General features: G+C 39.5%; 1 protein-coding gene across 4 annotated transcripts in view; it reads right to left on the bottom strand.

The window, feature by feature from the left end:
* Nucleotides 1–23,581, bottom strand: part of AKAP6 (A-kinase anchoring protein 6) — a 595,645-nt gene that overhangs the window by 242,577 nt on the left and 329,487 nt on the right. For all 4 annotated transcript variants that reach the window (XM_081229677.1, XM_081229676.1, XM_081229679.1 and 1 more), the window contains one exon: nucleotides 6,666–6,788. In XM_081229677.1, coding sequence (XP_081085803.1) covers nucleotides 6,666–6,788 — 123 coding nt within the window. The remainder of the gene's footprint in view (nucleotides 1–6,665; nucleotides 6,789–23,581) is intronic.

Raw genomic sequence — 23,581 nt, 5'->3', positions numbered from 1 at the left:
AAGTCTGATTCTCTAGGAATTCTTCCTCCCGTTGCCGGACCCCCAGGTTGGGAAGTCTGATGTGGGGCTCAGAATCTTCACTCCAGTGGGTGGACTTCTGTGGTATAAGTGTTCTCCAGTTTGTGAGTCACTCATCCAGCAGTTATGGGATTTTATTTTATTGTGATTGCGCCCCTCCTACCGTCTCATTGTGGCTTCTCCTTTGTCTCTGGATGTGGGGTATCTTTTTTGGTGAGTTCCAGTGTCTTCCTGTCGATGACTGTTCAGCTGTTAGTTGTGATTCCAGTGCTCTCGCAAGAGGGAGTTAGCGCACATCCTTCTACTCCGCCACCTTGAACCAATCTCCGACAGCAATTTTTAAAATGATGGGAACAAGAGTCCCTAAACTGAGTCAGGCAAAAAGTACGTTCCCAGGTGCTTGGAACAGTTCAGGGATCCTTTTTAACTGAAGAGGAAGACAACACTATTTGTCTCCTCAATGCATAGAATAAGTTATATGAGCAAAAGAATGTGGTCCAGGACTTTCACATGTCCAAAATGAGCCTCCTGTCCCCAGGCATCAACCTCAAAATGCCTAAGTGCTATAAATTTCCAGCAGATCTTTCCATCCACAAGATCCACAAGCTACCAAAGTAAGTAACTCAAGGCTGGGAGTCAAGTATCTCAAATCCCTCAAACAGAAGTAATGCTTCTGCCTGCTAAACTCTCAGCTACTCACTTTAAACTGACAGGAATCAAGGGGGACAAGCAAATGGAACTTCAAAGCTCCTATGAGGTCACCAGCCCTACTCAGCAAGGCTAAGGGGAGGTGGCAGCCAAACTGAGACAGCTCAGGCTTTTGAAGCGTAATCAAGTGTCTGTTGTTAACTGAAGAGTACAGGCATGTGGTAGCTGCTCGTGTTGTGAAGCTCAGCTTTCTTGGACCAGAGCTGCCTGTCCTCTCAGCAGAGGAGGGTAGGCAGGGAGAGCTGGGCACCGGGAAGTGGGAAAACAGAGAGCCTGTCATCTCTTCACTTCAATCAATGAGAAATGGAACACAGGTAGACACAGAAGGGCAAGCAAAAGAAACACAGCTGAATGTATTTTGGGAAATTTTCTGGTATGACTAAAAACTTTGTGAGAAGTATATTGTTTTTCTTATGATACAAATGAAAGCTATTTTAAAAAAATGATACAAATACCTAAATATAGATGGTAAAGGCAGGAAAACATCTGTACTGAGCTTTTGTTAGCCAGTCATATTATTAGTTTAGTTCAGTCTGTTTTTATAAGTACTTAGAATAATGACACAATAAGGAATGAGGAAAAAATTTCAGACCCTTCAAGGGCAGATTGTTATACTCATATTCATTTTCCATTATGCCCATTGTTATTCTCTCATTTAAGCCATGGACTTATCCAGTTAATCTATGGCAAGCTGACCCTTCCCCATGGGATTTAGTTGATTCTTGTCACTCTCCTGTTTTAAAATAAAATCAAACCTTCAATGAGTCCCCATTGCCCCCAGAGAAAAGTTCAATCCATTAAAAGGACATTCAATCTCTTTTACCACCCAGCCCTAACCTGCAGGACACAACTTAGCCTCAGCCACACCAGATGGCTCACCCCACCACCCTTACTTGCCCATAAAATGTCCTCCCATCTCCTCTCCTTCCCTCTTTATCCAACAAATCATATATGGCTTGTGAGGTCTACGTCAAATTACCTCTCTGAGCCTTCCCTACTCTGAGGAAGAACCAAGAAAACTTTGCTCTGTGCTCTAAACAGTACTTTGCTTATCCTACAAGAAATTTACTGCTCAAAATTTTATTACATTCATCATTTATGGGTCCACAGATGACTACATTTAATCTATGGTCATCTCCCTTAGATTGCAAATCCCTAGAAGAAAGAAGCGAAACTCATTCATCATGTATTCCTAACACATAAACAACTGCCTGGCACTCGCAGGTGCTTAACATATATGAATTCATCATCACCATTACCCCCATTTTCTCATTTATCAAATTGAATTAAGAATATTGTTTTTCCACGGCTATTTCTATGTGGTTGGTTAATGTTTGCCCAACATGGCATGGTGCTACCTATGCAAATTTATCTCCCAAGTTTAAGCCAGGCCTTTATGCTTGGCTCTTTTTCCTAATTATCACACAGATGTCTGGTGTCAGTTTGACTTTGCTTTCTCCTACTAGATACTCTGATTGGCTACAGATTTTAAAAAAAACTTCTGCTTTGTTTTCCTGCAATTGATTGCATATGATGTGGTACCATTTTGTGAATTAGGCATGTATAAAAACTATTTGGGAGATGACAGTTATCTTTTCGGAAGCAAACGGACATGAAATGTAATCTCTTGAGGGAGAAGTTGCTGTCATGCTCTGCTGCTTTACTCTTCAGCAGTCTAACTCTGAAGATAATATAAATTCTTTCCAAGGAAAAAAATCTAAATAGCCCACAAAGAACTATTTATGATGCTTCTACTTACATGTATCTTTTGGTGACTTTTGCTTCTTTAGCCAATAAAAATGGTGGTGAGGGAAACAACCTTAGTGTCCACCATCGGTTGAATGGGTAAACAAATTGTGTTATAACTATGCAATGGAATACTATTCAGCAATAAAAATGAATGAACAATTGGAACATACAACATCAAAATAAGTATGCTGGGTGAAAGAAACCAGACCAAAAAAGAAAAAAAAAGAGAGAGAAAGAGAACATATTGTTTGATTCCATTTATGCAAAATTCTAGAAAGTACAATCTAACAGTGACAGAAAGTAGACCCTTGATTACTTAGGGATGAAGGAAAGGCTGAGAGGGAAGGGAGGGAGCAATTACAAAGGGTCATGAAGAGGCTTTTGGAGGTGATGGATATGTTCACCACCTTGACTGTGGTGACGGTTTCATGGGTGTATACATTTGTCATTTGTCAAAACTTGCAAAATTGTTTACATTAAGTATATACAATTTAGTATGCCAATTATACCTCAACGAAGCTGTTAAAAAAGTGGACAGAAGTGAAGAAGAAGGGAATCCATTCAAGAAGATATGTATACAATGCTATTTTAAAAGTGGTTTTCAAAGAGCAATGTCCAATATGCTCAATACTTGCAAAATTCAAACATTTTCCTGCAAATGTCATTTTCTAAAAAGATAGGAATTGTATTTTTGAAGGAGCAGCCAGGTTGCAAGCAGATGATTAATTATCATGGAAAATCATTGATGTATCATTGCAATTTCACAGTATTTCTTACAGTTAGAATAAAGCTCCTTCATATCTCTCATAAAGGTATTGTGAAGGTTTAATTGATTTGTGTTGGTGAAAACCCTTGGTTACTGTTATGGAAAAGAATTGAATTAAGTATCAAAATATAAATGTACAACTTTTGTTATTGTTTATTTGCTTTTGTTTATCATAGATATTGCAGGGTGCCAACTATTCTAACACATTATTAACTCAGGGGAGACACCGGACTCAGAGGCTTGTACATCTGTTGGTTTAATGTTTAAATTATAGACTCTATAGAGATGTTTAATGAAACTCATGTAGCTAAGTCTACATACTAGATAATCTTGCAAATAAATACCTCTTGCCCACTCATTAAGGAGCAGTAATGACTTATACAGTGTGAACTAAGAAATATAAATCTCTAGACTTAGTTGTATACTTTCTTTATGGAAAGGTAGATATTTTTTGCCTTTTTTTTTTTTTTTTTTTTTTTTGCTGTATGCTGGCCTCTCACTGTTGTGGCCTCTCCCGTTGTGGAGCACAGGCTCCGGACACACAGGCTCAGTGGCCATGGCTCACGCACCCAGCCGCTCTGCGGCATGTGGGATCCTCCTGGACCGGGGCACGAACCCGTGTCCCCTGCATCGGCAGGCGGACTCTCAACCACTGCGCCACCAGGGAAGCCCTTTATGCCTTCTTTTGAGAAGAATAACCTAATATTAACTCAGCACCACAGTAAGGAAATACAATAAAAAATATAAATGACAATATTGCTCAGGAGATATGTAGATAGACATTGTGCTCATATAGACAGTAACTCAGAGTTTGAAAGATGTTTAAACAACAGGCTGTATCTAGACTAGCAGACACAGCATGCAGTAAAAGAGTGACTCAATAATTGTCTTTAAGTATCATTCAATGGTAATCCACACCCAGTAGGTCTTCAGTAACTGTTAAACAGTATTATTCATAATTTCAGCCCCTGAAATTATCTGGAGATTACAGGGCTTCCCTGGTGGCACAGTGGTTGAGAGCCCGCCTGCCGATGCAGAGGACACGGGTTCATGCCCCGGTCCGGGAAGATCCCACATGCCACGGAGCAGCTGGGCCCGTGAGCCATGGCCTCTGAGCCTGTGCGTCCAGAGCCTGTGCTCTGCAACGGGAGAGGCCACAACAGTGAGAGGCCCACGTACCGCAAAAAAAAAAAAAAAAAAATCTGGAGATTACAGTCCCTCACTATTCGCAAAGCAGAGGTAAAGATGTTCCCATGTTATCTCTAGCCCAACTAATACAGACATGATGGTGGAGAAAATTCATTCAAGAAAGTGTTGACCATTAGGCGGGAATAAGGTTATTCTTTAAGAGATAAACATTTCAAGAAGGGCTGTTTGTTGTGGATCTGAGGTAGAGATCCACAGCAAAGGGGATAATGATTTTCACATTTTGAATGAGAATGTCATTATGAGGCAGGTACTGGATACTTGCCATTCATTACTTCTGTAAAGAGTTCCACAATTTACAGGACTAGAATACAGTCGTCACAAGCCACATGTGGCAATTTAAATGCAAACGTAAGTTAATCAGAGTTAGAAATTCATTTCCTCAGTTACTCTAGCCACATTTCAAGTGCTCAGTAGATAGGTGTGGTTAGTTATTGCACATTGGATGTGCAATATAGAATATTCCATCATCACAGAAAGCTCTAGTGGATAGTGTTGGGCTAGAATGAGACAGAGGCCAACACAGGGATGCTAAGTAAAGAATTCTGTAGTACGGATTTGAGACCAGGAGTGCACGTTGGTTACAAAGAGGTTGTGTCACTCAACTCCCAAAGAGAGGAGAGACCTTGGTTCATATTCTCCTAGCCTGGCTTTCATTTCAATAAATAGTCTAGCGTTAAAGTGCCCTTTGTGTCCCCATGCCCTCTGGGACCTCAAAAACTAAATGTGTGTTTTCCATAAAATATTAAACCAAGAGAAATTAAGACAGCACACTTAATGTGAAATAAAGTTCATATACTCCTGTTTAAACACAGATTAGAATTTCTGTCAGAACAATGCCAGTGAAAAGTTGACATTCTAATTAATACAATTTACATTATAAAGCACTGAATATCTTTATCTTGCTATTATGAAATGCCCTCTTTAAAAAAAAATCAAGGCTCTACTCAACAGGGAATTGAATACTAAGGGCAGTATTTAAAAACCCACGTACAAGAGAGGTGGTTAGGGTCACTGGCATATTTACACACCATCAACCCAGGTCTCTAAAAACAGAAGCATCCTCTACCAGTTTTGTGATTTTCTTTTTTAATCTTTCACAAGACTATTTGCATTCAGCAATAGGATTTTGAGGCTGTTTTTCTTGCAATGATATAAAATACACTGCAAAATGCAAACAGCAAAAAACTAAAACATCCTCTCTGTCTTCCCCCTCTTCTCTCCTTCTCTCTTCTCCCTCTCTCTCCTTCTCTCACTTAATATCACAGGGAACAGTTCTGGAACCCTGTGAACTAACTAACGTACATGCAGGACTCCCACACACTGTTTACTCAATCCAAATTCTGAGTATGTAAGAGGGGCAGAAAATCAGCCCCACAGTCGGGTACCCAAGGATTCGTGTTCATTGCCTTTGTCGATTTTATGCTATCAGTGAAAGGAATAAAGATGAGATCCTTAAAGCTTGAATTTTCATTTCCTATGACAACGTGCTTTTTCTTCATGCTTTATCACACTCCACTACTTGGTTTCCACCCCTTCATAATTGATATCGGCCATTTGAAGCATTCAGTAAAAACCTCATGAGGTTCATCAAATGTCCCCCAGTCTATAATTCTTGCTTCTAACATATTCAGAAGCATATTCATCCAAGTGTTTTCTACTTCCTCTCCATGGATTTCCCTGTGCACAGGGACCAGTGTAATGACAGTTGTATTAATTATATGCTGAAAAACCCACATAGCAGCAAAAATGATGGAGATCATCGTTTTAAATATTTTATTAAAATAACCCAATGTAGAACAGATAAAGTAGACTCTCTTGATAATGAGAGGTTCATTAATTTTACAAGAATTCTAGAAAACTTAGAATGGTCATCAAAATTACCTCTTTCATTTTTTTTTTTAAGAAGAGGAAAACCTTCAATTGTCACTTTAGAGAGCAAAGGTCTAGTAAAATTTTCTAAGGTATTTTTAAAAATAATTACTTACCTTTCTGGAAAAAGTTTTGAAAAAATAGCTTGAAATATGGAGGATTTAGATTTCATAGTATTACTTGAAATGCCTGTTAATTTTCAGCTTCTGCAGTTTACCCCATTAAAACTTGGTTTATTAGCATATAATGACTTCTGATAAGTAAAACTGATATTCTCCATAAACAAACAAGTAGCACATTAAAATCCTTCCCTAACTAACAGCAAGAGCAGCACAATCTTGCCTACCAAGTGCGTCTCCAGGTACAATTTAAGGCCATCCGTCTCTGCTTTGGGAGGTGTCCAATTCTCAGTGGTTTCCATGGCTTCGTTTAACCATTGAATAAATTCATCCAGCTTGTTTACAAACCCCTTGTGACAGAAAAGAGGAAAAAAGGACAAGAAAAGCATGTTAACTGGTTATTTTTTTAAAGCCAATATTAAAAATTCCAAACCTTGTCGATGGTAAAATTGATACCATTGTACTCCCATCCTATGTCCACGTTGTACAACAAAATTCCCACCATTCTTGCCACTGAAATCTATTAAAATGGAAAGAAACTGTCCATGACTCCCTCTTAGTTCTTTCCTAGGAACACTTTTTTTGAGGAACTTGGATTGGACTGCAGGGTGTCATTGGAAAGGTGACCTCAAATCATCAAAACATTTCTGGGTGTCTGGCAAGCGCCCCCTCACCAAAAAATCAGGTCAGGTCTTCTAGGAACACTCATTGGCTTTGGGGGATAAAAGTACTCCTATAAAGATGGTGTTCTTTACTCAGAAGCCCATGGAGTTGAGGTGCCTTAACTGAACTAGAAATCTGTTTTTAAATTACAAAAGTGTTTAAAGGGACTTGGATGAGTGATGAGTTCTACTAACAGCCCAAATGTCTGTGACTGAATCTGGGTTCTAAGAAGCAAGGAAAGGTAGAGGACCAATGAACAAATGTAAACGCCTAACTCTGGGTGTGTCCTGGACATAAAAAAAAATATTCTTGGCTAAGAAGCACAATTCACAGAAATCTTGCAAGTTTTCAAATAGTGGTTATAAAAATTTATTGACCATTTAAGAGAACACATCTGTGGAAACTGAAAATATTTTGGAAAAATGAAAGCCCAGCTGTGAACCTTAGGGGAAGGAAACGGGGCTGGGCACCTGCTCGCCATAGCTGGGTAAACAGCACCACCTGGAGGTCGAAAGGAGAAAGGACAGGCTTCTACATTTGAACTCATTGAGATGGCTTGAGAGCTATATCCCTATTGAACTTAACCCATTTTTCAGATTTACCTTTTGATTAATTTTGGTTAATATTTTAATGCTCAACTTGTGAGTTAACTTGTAATAAAAAGCTAAACACTCCTCCCTATCAGGGGGAATCTTAGCTTTCCACCTCCCCTCTTGCTTACATGTGTAGCCACAAAAATATAAACAGAAATCATGAAAGCAAGTGAAACGGTAGTCCATCCGATTCTTGATACCTTTGTCACCTGCTATTTCTCCACCTCTCCCAGCCCCCTTCTGTGTGTACTGTCACCAGTGTTCTGTGTAGTGGACAGTGTACTGACTACTATCCCCATATCATGAGACAGCTATTCCTAGAGAAACCAAGTAGTCTCCACTCTATATACCGAACCATGCAATGTGCAGAATTCACATTTGGATGCAGACAATGAATATTTGATGCTCATTTTCAGAAGCTCTGCTAGAGGCTTTGTGGTGTGAATGAAAGAAAATGAGGCTGACATAAGTAACAACATAGGAAAATGAGAAAAAAATACAAAATTTTACTTATTTTGTAATATAAATCAAATCCTAGTACAAGAGATATAGTGGTCACACATTCATTCTTTTAACAAATATTTATTCAGCACTTACTCTGTGTAAAGCACACTGTTGGACATAACTGGGAATAAAATGATAAATATCACTGAAGTAAAAATTTCAGCTGAACATAAAGCATGTCTAAGCACTGGTCTACTGAATTCAGGTAATTTTAATCATTAGAAAAAGTTTTATAAGCAATAAAGAGTTGGGACACACTCCCGGATTTTCCTGTGAAATGTACTCTGTCCGTATCATAATTCTGTCTATACCCAAATTTGTTTCTGTTTTTAGTATTTGACCTGTCTGTTTGTTTCTCTAATATTCTGAGTTCACACGTACTTACCTGGAGAGTCAAAGACAACTATAAAAATCACATTTTCTTCACGGCACAATTCAATGCTGTACTACATAAAAAGCACATTTTACACACGTTCGACTCACTGCTACAGGCTGAATTACAAACCTTTGAAAGGCCACATTTTAGCCTTCGTCATTCAGACTCCTGTATCTCATCTGTTCAGTCTCTCTCCTGTCACTTTCTACCACTGGTGTCCTTCTCGTCCCTTTTTGCACCTCTTCCATTACCTTTCTCTGACTCCCTGCCGAGCTCTCCAGGGGCACACTGAGGGTGACCAGTCCACAGGTCCCAGTCCTCTTGGGCTACCCCCTTAATTGTTTCCTCCTCGGTGAGCCCCTTGCCATACTCATATTTGATACATGTTCTGAGAGCCTGATGATTGGAGCCAAGCCAGGATTCAACCCCTGGAAGAAACCTTGGTCATCCAACTTGGGAGAAAATGGAACAGCCGTTAGCCTGTTACTACCATCAGTTGACAGCACACTTCCCACTTCCAAATCATTTGCTGGAGGAATCAAATCATTTGCATTTTGAAAGTTCCTTAATGAGGTGCTTTTAAAGAATCTTACTCTTAAACTTTCTAAAGCATCAGTCTCTTTAAAGACTAAGAAGCACAGTGCAAGCGTATGTAAAGGTACACTTTCAGGTTTGTGAAAAATAATTTGCTAGAGCCCTCAGCTGGTTAACATACATTTGAAGATTATATTTGCAAGGAAAATATAAAGTTAGTCTTGCAAACAGCTACACTCTCATAACAGGTTAAGTACCCATTATTGAACCCTCCTGCACTATCAGTGGGAATGTAAACTGGCGCAGCCATTATGGAAAACAGTAGGGAGGTTCCTTTAAAAACTAAAAAAAGAGCTAAAAAATACCAATATGATCCAGCAATTCCACTCCTGGGCATATATCCAAAAAAGAAAAAAAAAGAGAGAACTCTAATTCGAAAAGATGTATGCACCCCAATGTTCATAGCAGCACTATTTACAAAGACATGGAAGCAACCTAAGTGTCCAATGACAGATGAATGGATAAGGAAGTGGTATACACACACACACACACACACACACACACACACACACACACAAAATGGAATACTACTCAGCCATGAAAAAGAATGAAATATTGCCGTTTGCAGCAACATGGGTAGACCTAGAGATAATCATAGTAAGTGAAGTAAACCAGACAAGGACAAATATTATATCACTTATATATGGAATCTAAAAAATAGCACAAATGAATCTATGTACAAAACAGAAACAGATTCACAGACAAAGGAAACAAACTTATAGTTACCAAAGGGGAAAGGGGGGGAGGCATAAATTGGGGGGCAGGGATAACTTAGGAGTACAGGATTAACAGATGCACACTACCATATATAAAATAAACAATAAGGATTTACTGTATAGCACAGGGAACTATATTCAATATCCTGTAATATCCTATAATGGAAAATAATCTGAAAAAATATATATATATATGTATCTGAATCACTTTGTTGTACACCTGAAACGAACACAATGTTGTAAATCAACTATGCTTCAATTTAAAGAAGAATACTTATTATTTCTTTTATTTTCCTAACTACTTCTCTTCTATGACAAACCTAGTCTGGTTAACTAGAAACTGTGTGGGTGATTACTGTTGCCCTTTGACAAAGCTGTCATGTGCAGCTGGGACAAAAAGGAGGGCCTTCCTTGTATCAGACGTGGGACCAGGAAACAGTGACATAGTAGGAAACAAGACATGGTCCCTGCCTTATGGAGTTAAAAGCCCAGGGGTAATTTTTTATAGAATTACATGATTTTTAGAACAAACTGAAATTGAAAACTATTCCTCTAAAAGGGGAAGTATACAACAGGAAGTAGACACTTGTCAACACAATTCTGTGAAGTGGTGCTGATTATGGTCATTTTACAGATGAGAAAACTGAGGGTCAAAGAAGGTGACTAGCTCACTGGCAGCGTTGGGATCTGAACCCATATCTCATTCCAAAGTCTATTCCTCTCATGGTACCACGGTGCCCTCTAGAAACAGCGCTCCTAGAGACACATTATCTGACCCAGATGAGGGCGAAGAAACATTTCTTGCCACTCCCACATTCTTACCGCTGAGATAAAACTATGTTCTAAGTCCTTCCCCCTTCACATTCACTATTTTCTGTTAATTTTTCTGAAAGGGGATGGGTGATGAGGTTAGACACAACAAAAACTTTTTTTTTAAAGCAAGCAAAAATCTCTGTAAATTTCATTTCTAATTTATAGAAAATTTAAACCAAAACTTTAAGGCAGTTACATGCTTAAGCAAGCCCATTCTAACAGTGCCTTAATTACAGATGAGTTTGACTCAGTTTAATCACAGAGGAGATGGCCCCTGGTTCTCAGGAGATAGTTTAGCCAATGGGCTCAACTGCTAATGTCCTCTCAGTATTTGTTGTTTGGCTGTGTGTGTGAACATGTGTGTGTTCAGCCCCAGAAGGATGTACGTTTCTCAGTGGACAGAGAAATCAAATGTGAAATCTGACCTAGTCCAGATCAAGTCAGCTGCCTTCAGAGAGGGACCTGCTGAATATCATCAAGAAGTGAACTATTTTCACTGTATTTTTGAAAATAAAAAAGGGCAGCCTCTGCTGTTGAACTTTTTAAACCATTCAAAAAAACTATTTACCCCTTTCTTAGTATTCCAAGATTAAAGGATTCAGTGAATGACCTCATCTGAACAATGCTAGATGAAACAATAAGTAATCCTCATACAACATTCACTATGTGCCAGGTATTGGGCACATGGCACTGGGCATGTCTCCTTACTTCTCAGGGCCTCAGTCTTCTCATCTGGAAAATGGGGTGACAGTAGTACCCACCCCACAGGGTCTTTATGAGACTCAAATGATCTAGTTGGGCCAGCTGATCTAACAATTTGTCTAAGTCCCTGGCAGAAATTAGAACTTGGAAAACATTTAAATGAGGAATAATTGTGGCAGCAGGAGAGGGTATAGTAAAAGAGAAAAAAACATGCTTATCATCAACCAGTGTGGATAATGATAAGAGAATAGCTGCTACAACCAGACGAAACTGAATTTGATTCCAGGCTCCATCCACCTCTTACTAACAGTATAAACTAAATGAGCTACTTGATGTCTCTGAACTTCAGTTTCTTCATCTACAAGACAGGGACAGGGATATCCATTTGGGGTTTATGTGAGGATTTCAAGAGAAATTATATTTTAAAGACTGGCTTGATAAATGATTTTTAAAAACCATTCCTAATTAACAGGTTCCAATTTGATCTTTTATGTCATTCACTCAAAACTTTTGGTTACTCACTAAGCATACAGCACTCTGCTAGGTGTCCAGGGAAAATGGAGAGAAAAGTCTTCTCACAGCCACAATATGAGAGGTGGCACCAACCACTCTGGGGGTGCAGAGGAGGGAGTCATGACTTCTGTCTCAGATCATCACATGAGGCGGTGTAGCAGGGGCAGCATCTGAACCTGCAGGTTAGCAAAGATTTCCCTACCTCCTTATTCCACCAGCAAGTCCGAAGGGGATCACATTTCTCTATTAAACAGCTACAAGTTTAAGAATAATCTGGCTTAATTTTTCGAAACAGGACACATGCTTTGGAGCCAGCCTTTACATTAGTAATGGTTACCAATGAGTAACTGCAATCCTCTTACCCTACCCACAAGGAAGCTTAATTTAGGCTCTGACAGCTGGTAAAATTAGAACTCCCCTTAGAAGCAAACTTATGCATTGAGATTTTATGTACATCTACCAACATATATATTTAATCTTCCATTTTTGCTTAATTCTTATACACCTAATTCCTATATGAAATGACTAATTAAGCTTTTTACACAATAGCACTCAAATGTAATTTACCTTTCCTAACCACACATCAGTGTACTTAATGTGCCACCAAGACAGAGGCTCAAGATAAAATCAAAGCGAGTTAAAAGTGGTACTTTGGACTCAACCAACTCACACATTTACCCACATCCTTACCTATAAAATGCAACGCAGTACAAGTAATTGACAGAAGGGAGGATATGGCGTGTACTCTTAGAAGAAAGACTGAAGAGAAAATGAAATGGTTTAAGGCAGTTTTAACTCTGTTGCCACAAGAAAACTCAAATACTGAAATGTCTTATGAAATATTTAGCTTCTCTTCTAAAGGTTGAATGGAGTGTCTTTAGAATTTTAAAATATTTCTGATAAAATTATCCCAGAATAAAGGCTGTCAGTTGGAAAGAGAGAATAAAAAGGGCATCGAATGGTATTATCTAAAACTGACCAGGCAGGAAGTTCTATTCTGAACTCAGTATCATGTGGAAGGGATAAATTGAGCTGAATCCCCAATTTCTTCAAACACTAATGACAGTGGTTTCAACTGGGAAAAGAAGAGCCCAGAAAGATCCCTGACTCTCATAATGGGAAAGAATTTCCTCCAACAAATCCAGAGGCTTTGACTTCAGTTGCTCCCTATTGATTTCTAAGAAGAAATAATCGACCATTTTAAGGGAAAAACAAGTTTGGAATGCATATCATCAAAGTCTAATAAAAATAGGAATGAATAAAAGAATTGGGAATAAACTGGAACTAATAATAATATTAACTGAGTACCAATGATATGTCAGGCACTTATTTAATACTTACAACTACTCTATGCTGTAAGATTCCCACACTCTCCATTTTACAGAGGAGAAAACTGAAGCACAGACAAGCTCAAATACTCAACGGCTGTCAGCAGTGAAGCTGGGGATTCTCCCACATAGCTTTGCTCACTGGCTCTGTGTAAGACCTTGTTTCAAGCACCCCCAATCCTCCAGAGGCACTGGATGAGCATATCAGATCATCTTCATCTCCCTCTAAATCCCAAACAAAGACCTAAGATGCTCACACTTTAGAATTTAGGATGATGATCATTTAATAGTTTACTTATAGGTATTTTATATCCAGTATTGTAAATAACAGTACTAAACATTTGGGTGCTGACTATCTACCAACTATTCTTCTGATAATTTATGTAGTCCTTTAATCTTCACAAATTTCTCTACTGTACAGAGGAAGAGGCTGAAGCATAGAAGAGTTATACAATTTATTCAAGGTCATAAAGCCATTAAATAGCTATTAAGTAGTTTTGTTCCAGGGCTCAAGCTCTGAACTGCTACACCACACCGTCTTTCTAAGCAGACTCACCCTGAGGTTCACAGAGAAAAACAAAGGACAGAAACATGCACTGTTGTCCATTCTTACTTCCCAAGCCTCTGTGAGAAGCCCAGCCTATGCCACATGACTTCCACGTTCCCATCACAGCCGCCTGTGTTCTAGGTAATTCTCCCTACTCTGAGCTCTTTTCCATCTTCCTTTTCTCCTTTCTTTCTTGACTACTGTTCTCTTTTGCCTTTTCCTTCTCTTTCCTCTCCCCCTAGTCCCTTTACTCCCTTGTTCTTCACTCCTCCCTCCTTTCTTTCACTCCCCTCCCTTCCTCTCCTCTCCTCTTCCTTCTCTCTTTTTTCTATAGCTCAAAATCTCCCCCAACAATTGATTGTTGGAGCTAACCAATCACTTTTTAACAAATAACATTTCCTCACATGTCCATACAGTTTTAATGAAAAGGGCTGTCTCCTTGACACTGAAGTACAGAGCTGAAATGTTGTTATAATCTTGTGTTTAGATATAAATACTTTCCTGATTAGTAAAACCTCCTTGTAAATCTAATAACTGGAACAAGAATGCATGTAGCAAGATGGGAGTGTTTGTAGATACTGAAAGTATTAAAAACATTACTTGTGATTGTTGAGTCTTATTTATCTAAATATTCTAAATTTTTTCTAGGGGACATACAGTTCTTCAGTAATAACAAAGTTATATTTTTAGGAAAAAAATGGAATTCAATGCGGAGAGTTTATCACATTGAATGAGCAAGAAAATAACCAACTTTCTACCAGAGAAGTTCAGGGCCGTGAGTCAGTAAAGGGTAACAGCTCAGCCACTGCACTATCATTGGAGCCAAGAAGATAGAAAACAGCATTTACTAAATACATCTGCTTTAAAAGGAGAAGCATTCCCATGCAGATTAGAAGCACAGACCTGATTTTCAAAAGGCCTTTACATCCCATCTAGTTCAATGCCCCCATCTTACAGGTGAGGAAACCGAGGCTCAGAAAGGTTAACTACTTGATTGGTAACAGGCAGCCAGGTGGTAGCTGAGGCAGAAGAACTCAGGTGCTGTGTCCTTAAGTATAGAACTCTAATTGTTCACTTTAAAGTTTTCGTGGACATCTTTTTTTTTTTTTGCGGTATGCGGGCCTCTCACTGCTGTGGCCTCTCCCATTGCGGAGCACAGGCTCCGGATGCGCAGGCTCAGCGGCCATGGCTCATGGGCCTAGCCACTCCACGGCATGTGGGATCTTCCCAGACCGGGGCACGAACCCATGTCCCCTGCATCGGCAGGTGGACTCTCAACCACTGCGCCACCAGGGAAGCCCCGTGGACATCTTTTGAACAAAATTTCTAGAGTTCAAAAAAGAGGACAGAATTAGAGTTTTAAAGAATAATGTAAAATTCCTGAGTACTGTTGGTTTACCTAATTGGGTATAGTATCTAGATTGGGTGGCATTGGACCAGCTGAAAAAGAATAGAGGGCACTGAAAGGAACAGAGAACATTCTTGGCAGATAAAATCCAGTAGAGAACAGTTCATTCTGAGAAATCTAAGTAGCCGATGGCTAACACTCTGGAGGCAAATAGGGAAACTGAGAAATGAGGTTGGAGAGTCTGGCCAAGAGCCAGGCACATACACCTCGCTCCGGAGTTAGGACTTTATCCTAAGAACGAGGGGGGTGGTCACTGCAGGTCTGAAGCAGAAGAGAGGGAGAATCTGATTAGCATCTAAGAAGACTTGCTCTGACTGCAGTGTGGAGAGTGGATTGCCAGGTGTCAGGCTGAGATCAGAAAAGCCAGTAAAGAGGCTACTACACTACTCCATGAAAAAGTCGATGAGGGCTAGACTGAGTAGCAGCAGTGGACATGGAGGGAACATGCAAGACTGCAGAGAGAGACAGAAGTTAAAATGGACAGGACCAGTTGAATGTGATGGATTAAAAAATTTGAGAAATTTGTTACAATCTGAGATGACTGCCAGCTTTCAATTTTCGTTGGAGGTACTATTCTCTGAAAGAAGCAATAAGATATTCAGAAGGAAGAAGTAATTTGCAGGTATATAATAAACATGGTATTAGATAGCATGAGTTTGGCTTCTGAGGTGTGGAGCAAGATCTAGGTTGGAGAAAGCAACATACAGGTGGTACTGGAGACCATGGGCATGGAGAGAACCTAGGAACAGTGTGTAGGGGCATATCCGCTGGGTCTTCTACAGATTGAGGCCCCACAGTGCAAAGCACTCAATTTTATTCACCCCAGTCCCTCATCCTGTGTCTGTCTCAGTGGTTCTCGACACCGGCTGTGTCCCTAAATTAAACTGTGAAACATACACCAAATTCAGAGAAGGGAAATCTGCTTCAAAGTCCATCAGGGCAACAAAGATAAAAAGCCAACAGCTGAGGGGCACTAGGAACATATTCATGTTGATCTTGAAAAAAAAAAAAAAAAAAAGTACTTGCTGCCCCTTTGTGACAAGCTCGCAAAATCTGGTATAACCAGAAAATAGGATGTGCTAATAGGAAGCACTCCTGAGAGAGGCATGTTCTAGTTGTAAAATGAGGGAATTAAGTTGGACAATTTCTCATGCCTTTCTTACTGTTACCATCTGTGGTTCTTGCGTATAGAGCCTCCTTCAGAGCCAGAGATGTTCAGATGATTTACCTGTTCTCTCTTAGTTACACAGGGAACTGATCTTTGGTGACTTCCATATACCTTCCCAATGCCTTCTATCCTCTCACCATATCTATCCTTCAGAACCCAGCTTCAGTGCTCCTCTCCCAGCAAATGATCTCAACCTAGTGCTACCTCTTCAAAACACTTGCTTCATTTTTCCATCTTTAGCAGTCAGGGGTCTCAGGGGCAATTGTAAACTTATTGTAGTCCCTTCCTTTTTCTTCCCATAATACGTTGTAATGAGATTCCTCTGGTTAGAGTGCTGTGGGAACTACTATTTATAAGTACATAATTATAAATATGTATTATAAATATGTATAAATACAAATTATACACAAATAAGTACATATTATTTATAAGTTGTTGTGTGACAATATTATAAACTAGAAGGTTGTTTGTGTTTATCTGAACACACATTCATAGCATAAATTCCCCTACATAAACTTTCTAAGACGTCAGAGAAGTGCATTAACTAAAATTATTGGGCCAGTTAGAGGAGAATTATCTCTAACACAACATAAGAATCATCTGTCAAGGCAGAAGGCCCAGAGTCTCACAGGGAAGAGGGGTGCAGGAGTCTAGGGCGACTATCACAGGTCCCAGGAAGGAGGACAGGCGGCCTTAACCATTGTGGGTTGGGGGTGAGTAGGAGGTTGAAGCTTCATAATGACCAAGATGCCTGAAGGTAGGAGGAGAAAATAGGGTGGTAGCATTTGATCCCAAAAGGCCAGAGCCATCTACATACAAAGAGCTGCGGAGGCCTCACCCCTCCCCTCCCATAATAGTAATAATAATAACAACCACAAGAGCTAACATTTATTGAACGCTTACTACATGCCAGGTACTATTATGAGCTCTTTACACATTTTAACACATTTAATGGTCCAAAAACAAAAAACAAAACAAAAAAAAACTCTATGTGGAAGATACACTTTTAACCCTATTTTGCAAGGGAGGAAACTGGGGCAAGAGAGATCAAGTCACTTGCTCAAGATAACATAGGGGATAATACACAGAACCTCATCTACCTGAAAGATGGAAAGCACCTGGGCCTCAGCATACAGGCAGCACCTTTCCTGGGTAAAGTTGCTTATTCACCATGCAAATCTCACGCCAATCATCTTTATAGAATGAGATCAAGAGCCTCAGACATGATCTGACATCATGAGTGAGCCAGACACAGAATCCACACTCTTGGAATGATCTGCCCCCATATTGTCAGAACAGAGCACAAACAGCAGTGCTGACAGTTAATTTTAAGACATCACAACGGCAAATCTGCCAAGATGAATGTTTCCAATCTGCTCCATTTAGCTGACCTTAATCCATATCTAATTCTTACTGGGTTACTCACTTGTTTGCCGTTCACCATTGTCCATGGTCTCCTGGCATCTAGCAAACACTAGCCAGGCCCCAAATTCCTCTAGGATGTCTGGTTCTTCTCACATTACAGTGCTGGGAATGCAGCATGAATAGTTGCATACCTCCAAGCTCACTAATGCCATAGCCTCACACTCACTTACCATTACAGTCTTCTAAGGGAGATTCACCCAGAATTCCATGCAACAGAAAGAAATTCCATGTTGAAGTGATATATTCCAGTGAATATTTTGCAGAGAACTGGCTGCATCTCTTAGTTATGCCTCTTAGTCTCTTATAAAATTTCAGAACTGAGATGTATCTTAAGAGGTCAGCCAATTCAATTTCTTTACTAATGTTTATTTTTCGAAACTGAGGCTTGGGAGTTAAGTTTCCAAGGTCACAATGCTACACAGGGGCAGAATTAAGATTCTTATTCTAGTTCTTCCTATTATTGTTTATGCTATTCCCTGAATTCATAGGAAAAGTCACAATAGTGATAAGACTAGTATGTATGTAGCCTTTAGAGTTTACAATGAACTGCTGCTCTTTGTAATTTCATACAATAATCTGTGTAATGGCGTAACAAACATAATTAATATCCCATTTTAAAGACTAGGAGATTTAAACAGTAAACTTTCAGCAACTTATTCTAGTTTTCATAATTAAACAGTAGGGGGCTGTGAATTGAGCCCAAAGTTCCTGCTTTTAAGTCTTGTACCCTTAAGTAAATAACTAACTTCTCTATGTATAATATCTCTGTCCTCATTGGTAAAATGAGGATATAATAAAAGTGTCTTCATCAAAGAAGGATTTTTTTTCTTGAGAATTAAATGTGTTAAATGAATAAAACTCTTAGCATCTTTTGCCTGACATGTTATAAGTAGGCAATATATGTCAAGGTTTTGTTTGTTTTTTTAATTGCTACCTTTCTAAAACATCCTACAGTTAATACAGAGTCATTACTCTAGGCTTAAGGTTAAAGAAGAATTCACTAATATCCTAATAATAATTTTAGTTGAATTTAAAAATACAACACTAAGTTTATTCCTCTTTTGATTTTCATCATCATAGAAATATTTGCTGTCAAATGCAGTTAGAAACTTTCATCATCTTGACACAGCAAAATGTAATTTAATCATAGCTTTTTCACACCAAGAAAATAACAAAGAACTATTTTCATCTTAATGTTTAAAACTGCAAACAAAAAACTGCACCTTCCGCATACATTTCAGAAGGTAAAAACGAGACGCACTGACTGGATGCAGCCTCACGGTGGTGCTAAATCACCACTGATAAAGGCTCGAGACCCAGCTAAAGCTCTGCAGAAACCAAACTGACGCAGGATTGAAACATTCCTACTGGGTTAACCAGGAAGGTATTTGCTTTGGATCCCTATGGTTCTTCTCCAGCAACCTTGAGCAATGACCTTGACAACTGTCCCAACAAATCCATTAGTAATGTTAATTCAGTTTTCTTCCTGGCATTGCAACAAATAAATTATACACAAATATATACAATATTACCCTTAAAAAGAACTGTGTAGCTTTATTTTTTAATGTTATTGAGAATTCTCAACTTGGATTTGGCCACAGCATTTGCATATAAGATAACATTTACCTTTGCCCTGTTCATCAACTGTGTATCTTAATTTCTTATGTCCCTTGGAATCATTTATTAAAGTCCTTACATCTCCCTGCCCCAAACCTCAGCTTGAAATCTCAACTCTTTTGACCCCCTTCCTCCACTATTTCATTTTTTAAAAGCCACAAAATTCTATTGATTTGTCTTTTATAACATCTCCCACCTCTGTTTCTTTTTTTTTTTTCTTTTTTTTTTTTTTTTTTTTGCGGTACGCGGGCCTCTCACTGTTGTGGCCTCTCCCGTTGCGGAGCACAGGCTCCGGACGCGCAAGCTCAGCGGCCATGGCTCACGGGCCCAGCGACTCCGTGGCATGTGGGATCTTCCCAGACCAGGACACGAACCCGAATCCCCTGCATCAGCAGGCGGACTCTCAACCACTGTGCCACCAGGGAAGCCCACCTCTGTTTCTTTATTTTCCTTAGTTGGCTTCCAAAACCACAGTTCAGACCCTTTTAGCAATAACCTTCAAAATTAGTCTTAGAGCATTAGCTACCAACCTTGACTGTACATCAGAAATGCATGAAGGAGCTTTAAAAAATACCTATCCCTCAAGAGTCTGATTTAATAGCTCTGGGTGGAGGCTGAAGTTGGAATTTTTTTTCAAAGTACCCCAGTGATTATACTGTGCAGCCACAATCAAGAACCACTTCGCTAGAGCTGTATCCAGCACACCATGGCCAGATGAACCTTAAACTACCAACCACCTGAGCCAAAAATTTTAAGTAATGTCTCCTCTTCAGAAAGATTGCAAATTAGTGACTTGAAGGCTAAACCTATCCTATGGATGTGTTTTATTTGGCCCGTTTGTAAATGTTCAGACCAAAAATTAACAAATTGGGAGATGTCACATACAACCCAGATTTGCTATTTCTTTTTTTTTTGCGGTACGCGGGCCTCTCACTGTTGTGGCCTCTCCTGTTGCAGAGCACAGGCTCCAGACGCCATGGCTCACAGGCCCAGCCGCTCCGCGGCATGCGGGATCCTCCCGGACCAGGGCACACACCCGTGTCCCCTGCATCGGCAGGCGGACTCCCAACCACTGCGCCACCAGGGAATCCCCAGATTTGCTATTTCTTTTTAAAAATTGCAAGATCTTGCCACACAGCGCCCACACTCCCGTGCAACAATCACTTGGAACTGAGCAGTTGGCTGCCCTCTAGACCTGGCACTTACCCTCCGTTACTCAGTCTCTTTCACTCCCCACTTCCACCCGGCTGTATGACTCATTTATATTATCTGTCTGCCCCTCTTAGAGTCATTTTAGTTTGTAACTCCTGGTCTAAAGGAAAAAGTTCAATCTGAATAATACATTCACTCACTCACTTATTCATTTATTCATGCATTCATTAGACAGGTATTTATTTTATGTCTGTGCTACGTAAACACTTGGAATTCAAAGTTCATATTTTGGTCCTTTCTTTCTAACTTTATATTCCCCTTCCCTTCAACTAACTCTATTCTAACCAGCAATTGGTTTAAGAGAACATCTCCCTCCTAAAGTTCATAGCCTAGAGGCTAATTTCCCAGACTCCTTTGCAGTTAGGTGATGCCATATGACAAAGTCTGGACCAATGGGATGTGAACAGAAGAAATGTGTACAACTTCCAAGTCCTGTCTGTGAGAAGAAAGCTGGGTGCTCTCCACGTTCCCCTTCTGGTGAGATGGAACACAGATACAGCATTGGTGCACCATAATACAAGAGCAACAGGGAGAAAGCACCTGAATCCCTAGATGGCCTCTATCTTCCCTGGATTGTCTGCCTACCTCTTGTTATGTGAGAGAGAAAAAGCCTTCTATCTTATTGTATTTGGGGATCTCTTTGTTTATAGCAGTTTAGCCTACACCCTTTACTATTTCCCAAATATACCTTAAACATTCTTGCCCTCAACCTTAGCTTATACCAAAGCTTCTGTCACTAACATTCTGCCTTCTCATCTCTTCTAAATTCTACTCATTATTCAAGGTCCAGCTCAAGTAGTCCACCTCCCGTGATGCTTGGTCTAGGTACACTTGTTCTCTTCCTTCCTCGCTCTCCCTTGTGTAACTTTCCACTTGAGACTTATCAAATATTATCTTCTTTAATAAACAGAGCCTAGAATTATGTTGTCCTACCTCTTTCAAATTCTAAGTCCAGAATTTAAAAGAAAAGTTTAGATTGTTCATAGCATAAAGAAGAATATTCAGATTCCTACAGCATTCTGCTACTAACACCGCTTGTTGAATAATAATCTGTACTATCAATTCATGTCCAATTTGTGATCTTTTAGGACTCCTGAATCTTCCAATTTTAATTACAAAGCTGAGCCTTCCCAACTCTTTAAAAATGTGGCTTCTTCCTTGATATTTAAACTGAATTGTTTATTCTTGCATCTAAACAGTTCCTCAACCCTCTGGATACATATTTCTAAGACTAAGAAATGTACTGAGAAGATCAAGGGTTCAAGCTCGAATGGTGATGAAGAGCCAACTCATAGTCCTCTCATATTTGGAATCTGAGAATCTCTAGGACAACATCAGAGGAAGAAAGTAGAAGATACTCTTGGGGAAGGAAATTAAAAGGGAAAATAGGTGCCAGAGAGTGAAAACTATATATTCCAGAAGAATAGTAAAGAAAAAGAATAGGAGAGAAGATATAAGGAAGAGAGAGAATTCAGATATCGGAGGAAGACTAGCAACTGTGAGGGAAAAGGTTAGCATACGGGAAAGGCACATACAAAACGAAATGCCAGTGAAGAACAGTGGAATCCAATAACCTTAAAATGCTTCCTATCTGATAGGATGCTCTTCAGAGATCATTATAAACACCAAAGTGCAGACTACCACTCCACCAACTCTAGGAAAACTGCTATGTGGTTGGTATAAAAGAAACATCAAAGGCAAGTGAAAATTAAATTTACAGCAGATCTTGATTATAAGTTACTCTGGGGACAAATAAAGAAAAATACAGCTGTTTCAAATCAAGTAAAGAATGGCAGACAGGACTTTTTAAAAAGAGTGACTCCCAAGTGTCTTCCTAAAGACGAATCTTGTCTCTTGAAGTTGTGTCCTACCACACGAAAAAGCTAGGGGTGAGATCTTTAAAGCACGAGAGGTAATCACACTGAGATACAAAAAAAAAATAACTCAAAGACTTAAACCTAAGACTTGAACTGTAAAACTCCTAAAAGAAAACATAAAATAAAAGCCTCATGACATGGGTCTTGGCAATGATTTCTTGGATATGACACCAAAAGCACAGCCAACAAAAGCAAAAATAGACAAATGGGGCCACATCATCCTTTAAAAATTTTGTGCAGCAAAGGGCCCAATCAACAGAGAGAAAAGGAATGGGAGAAAACGTTTGCAAATCAAATATATAATAAAAGGTTAAGATCCAGAATATAAAGAACTCAACAACAAAAAATCAAATAACCCAATTTAAAAAGTGGACAACATACTTGAATAGACATTCTTCCAAAGAGGATATACAAATGGCCAACAAGCATATGTAAAGATGTTCAACATCACTAATCATCAGAGAAACGCAAATCAAAATCATAATGAGATAATTCAAAAGAGTGATGTGCCACAATGTTCACTGCAGCTCTATTGACAATAGCCAGGACATGGAAGCAACCTAAGTGTCCCTCGACAGATGAATGGTTAAAGAAGATATGGCACATATATACAATGGAATAGTACTCAGCCATAAAAAGAAACGAAATTGAGTTATTTGTAGTCAGGTGGATGGACCTAGAGACTGTCATACAGAGTGAAGTAAGTCAGAAAGAGAAAAACAAATACCATATGCTAACACATATATATGGAATCTAAAAAAGAAAGTGGTTCTGAAGAACCTAGGAGCAGGACAGGAATAAAGACGCAGACGTAGAGAATGTACTTGAGGACATGGGGAGGGGAAAGGGTAAGCTGGGACAAAGTGAGAGAGTAGCATTGACATATGTACACTACCAAATCCAAATGTAAAACAGATAGCTAGTGGGAAGCAGCCGCATATCACAGGGAAATCAGCTCCGTGCTCTGTGACCCCCTAGAAGGGTGGGATAGGGAGGGTGGGAGGGAAATGCAAGAGGGAGGGGATATGGGGGTATATGTATACGTATAGCTGATTCACTCTGTTATACAGCAGAAACTAACACACCA

Source organism: Mesoplodon bidens (genome assembly GCF_964165515.1).
Source record: "Mesoplodon bidens genome assembly, chromosome: 3".
Lineage (NCBI taxonomy): Eukaryota > Metazoa > Chordata > Mammalia > Artiodactyla > Ziphiidae > Mesoplodon > Mesoplodon bidens.
Note: the sequence above shows the minus strand (reverse complement) of the source record. Positions and strands in the feature narration are given on the sequence as shown.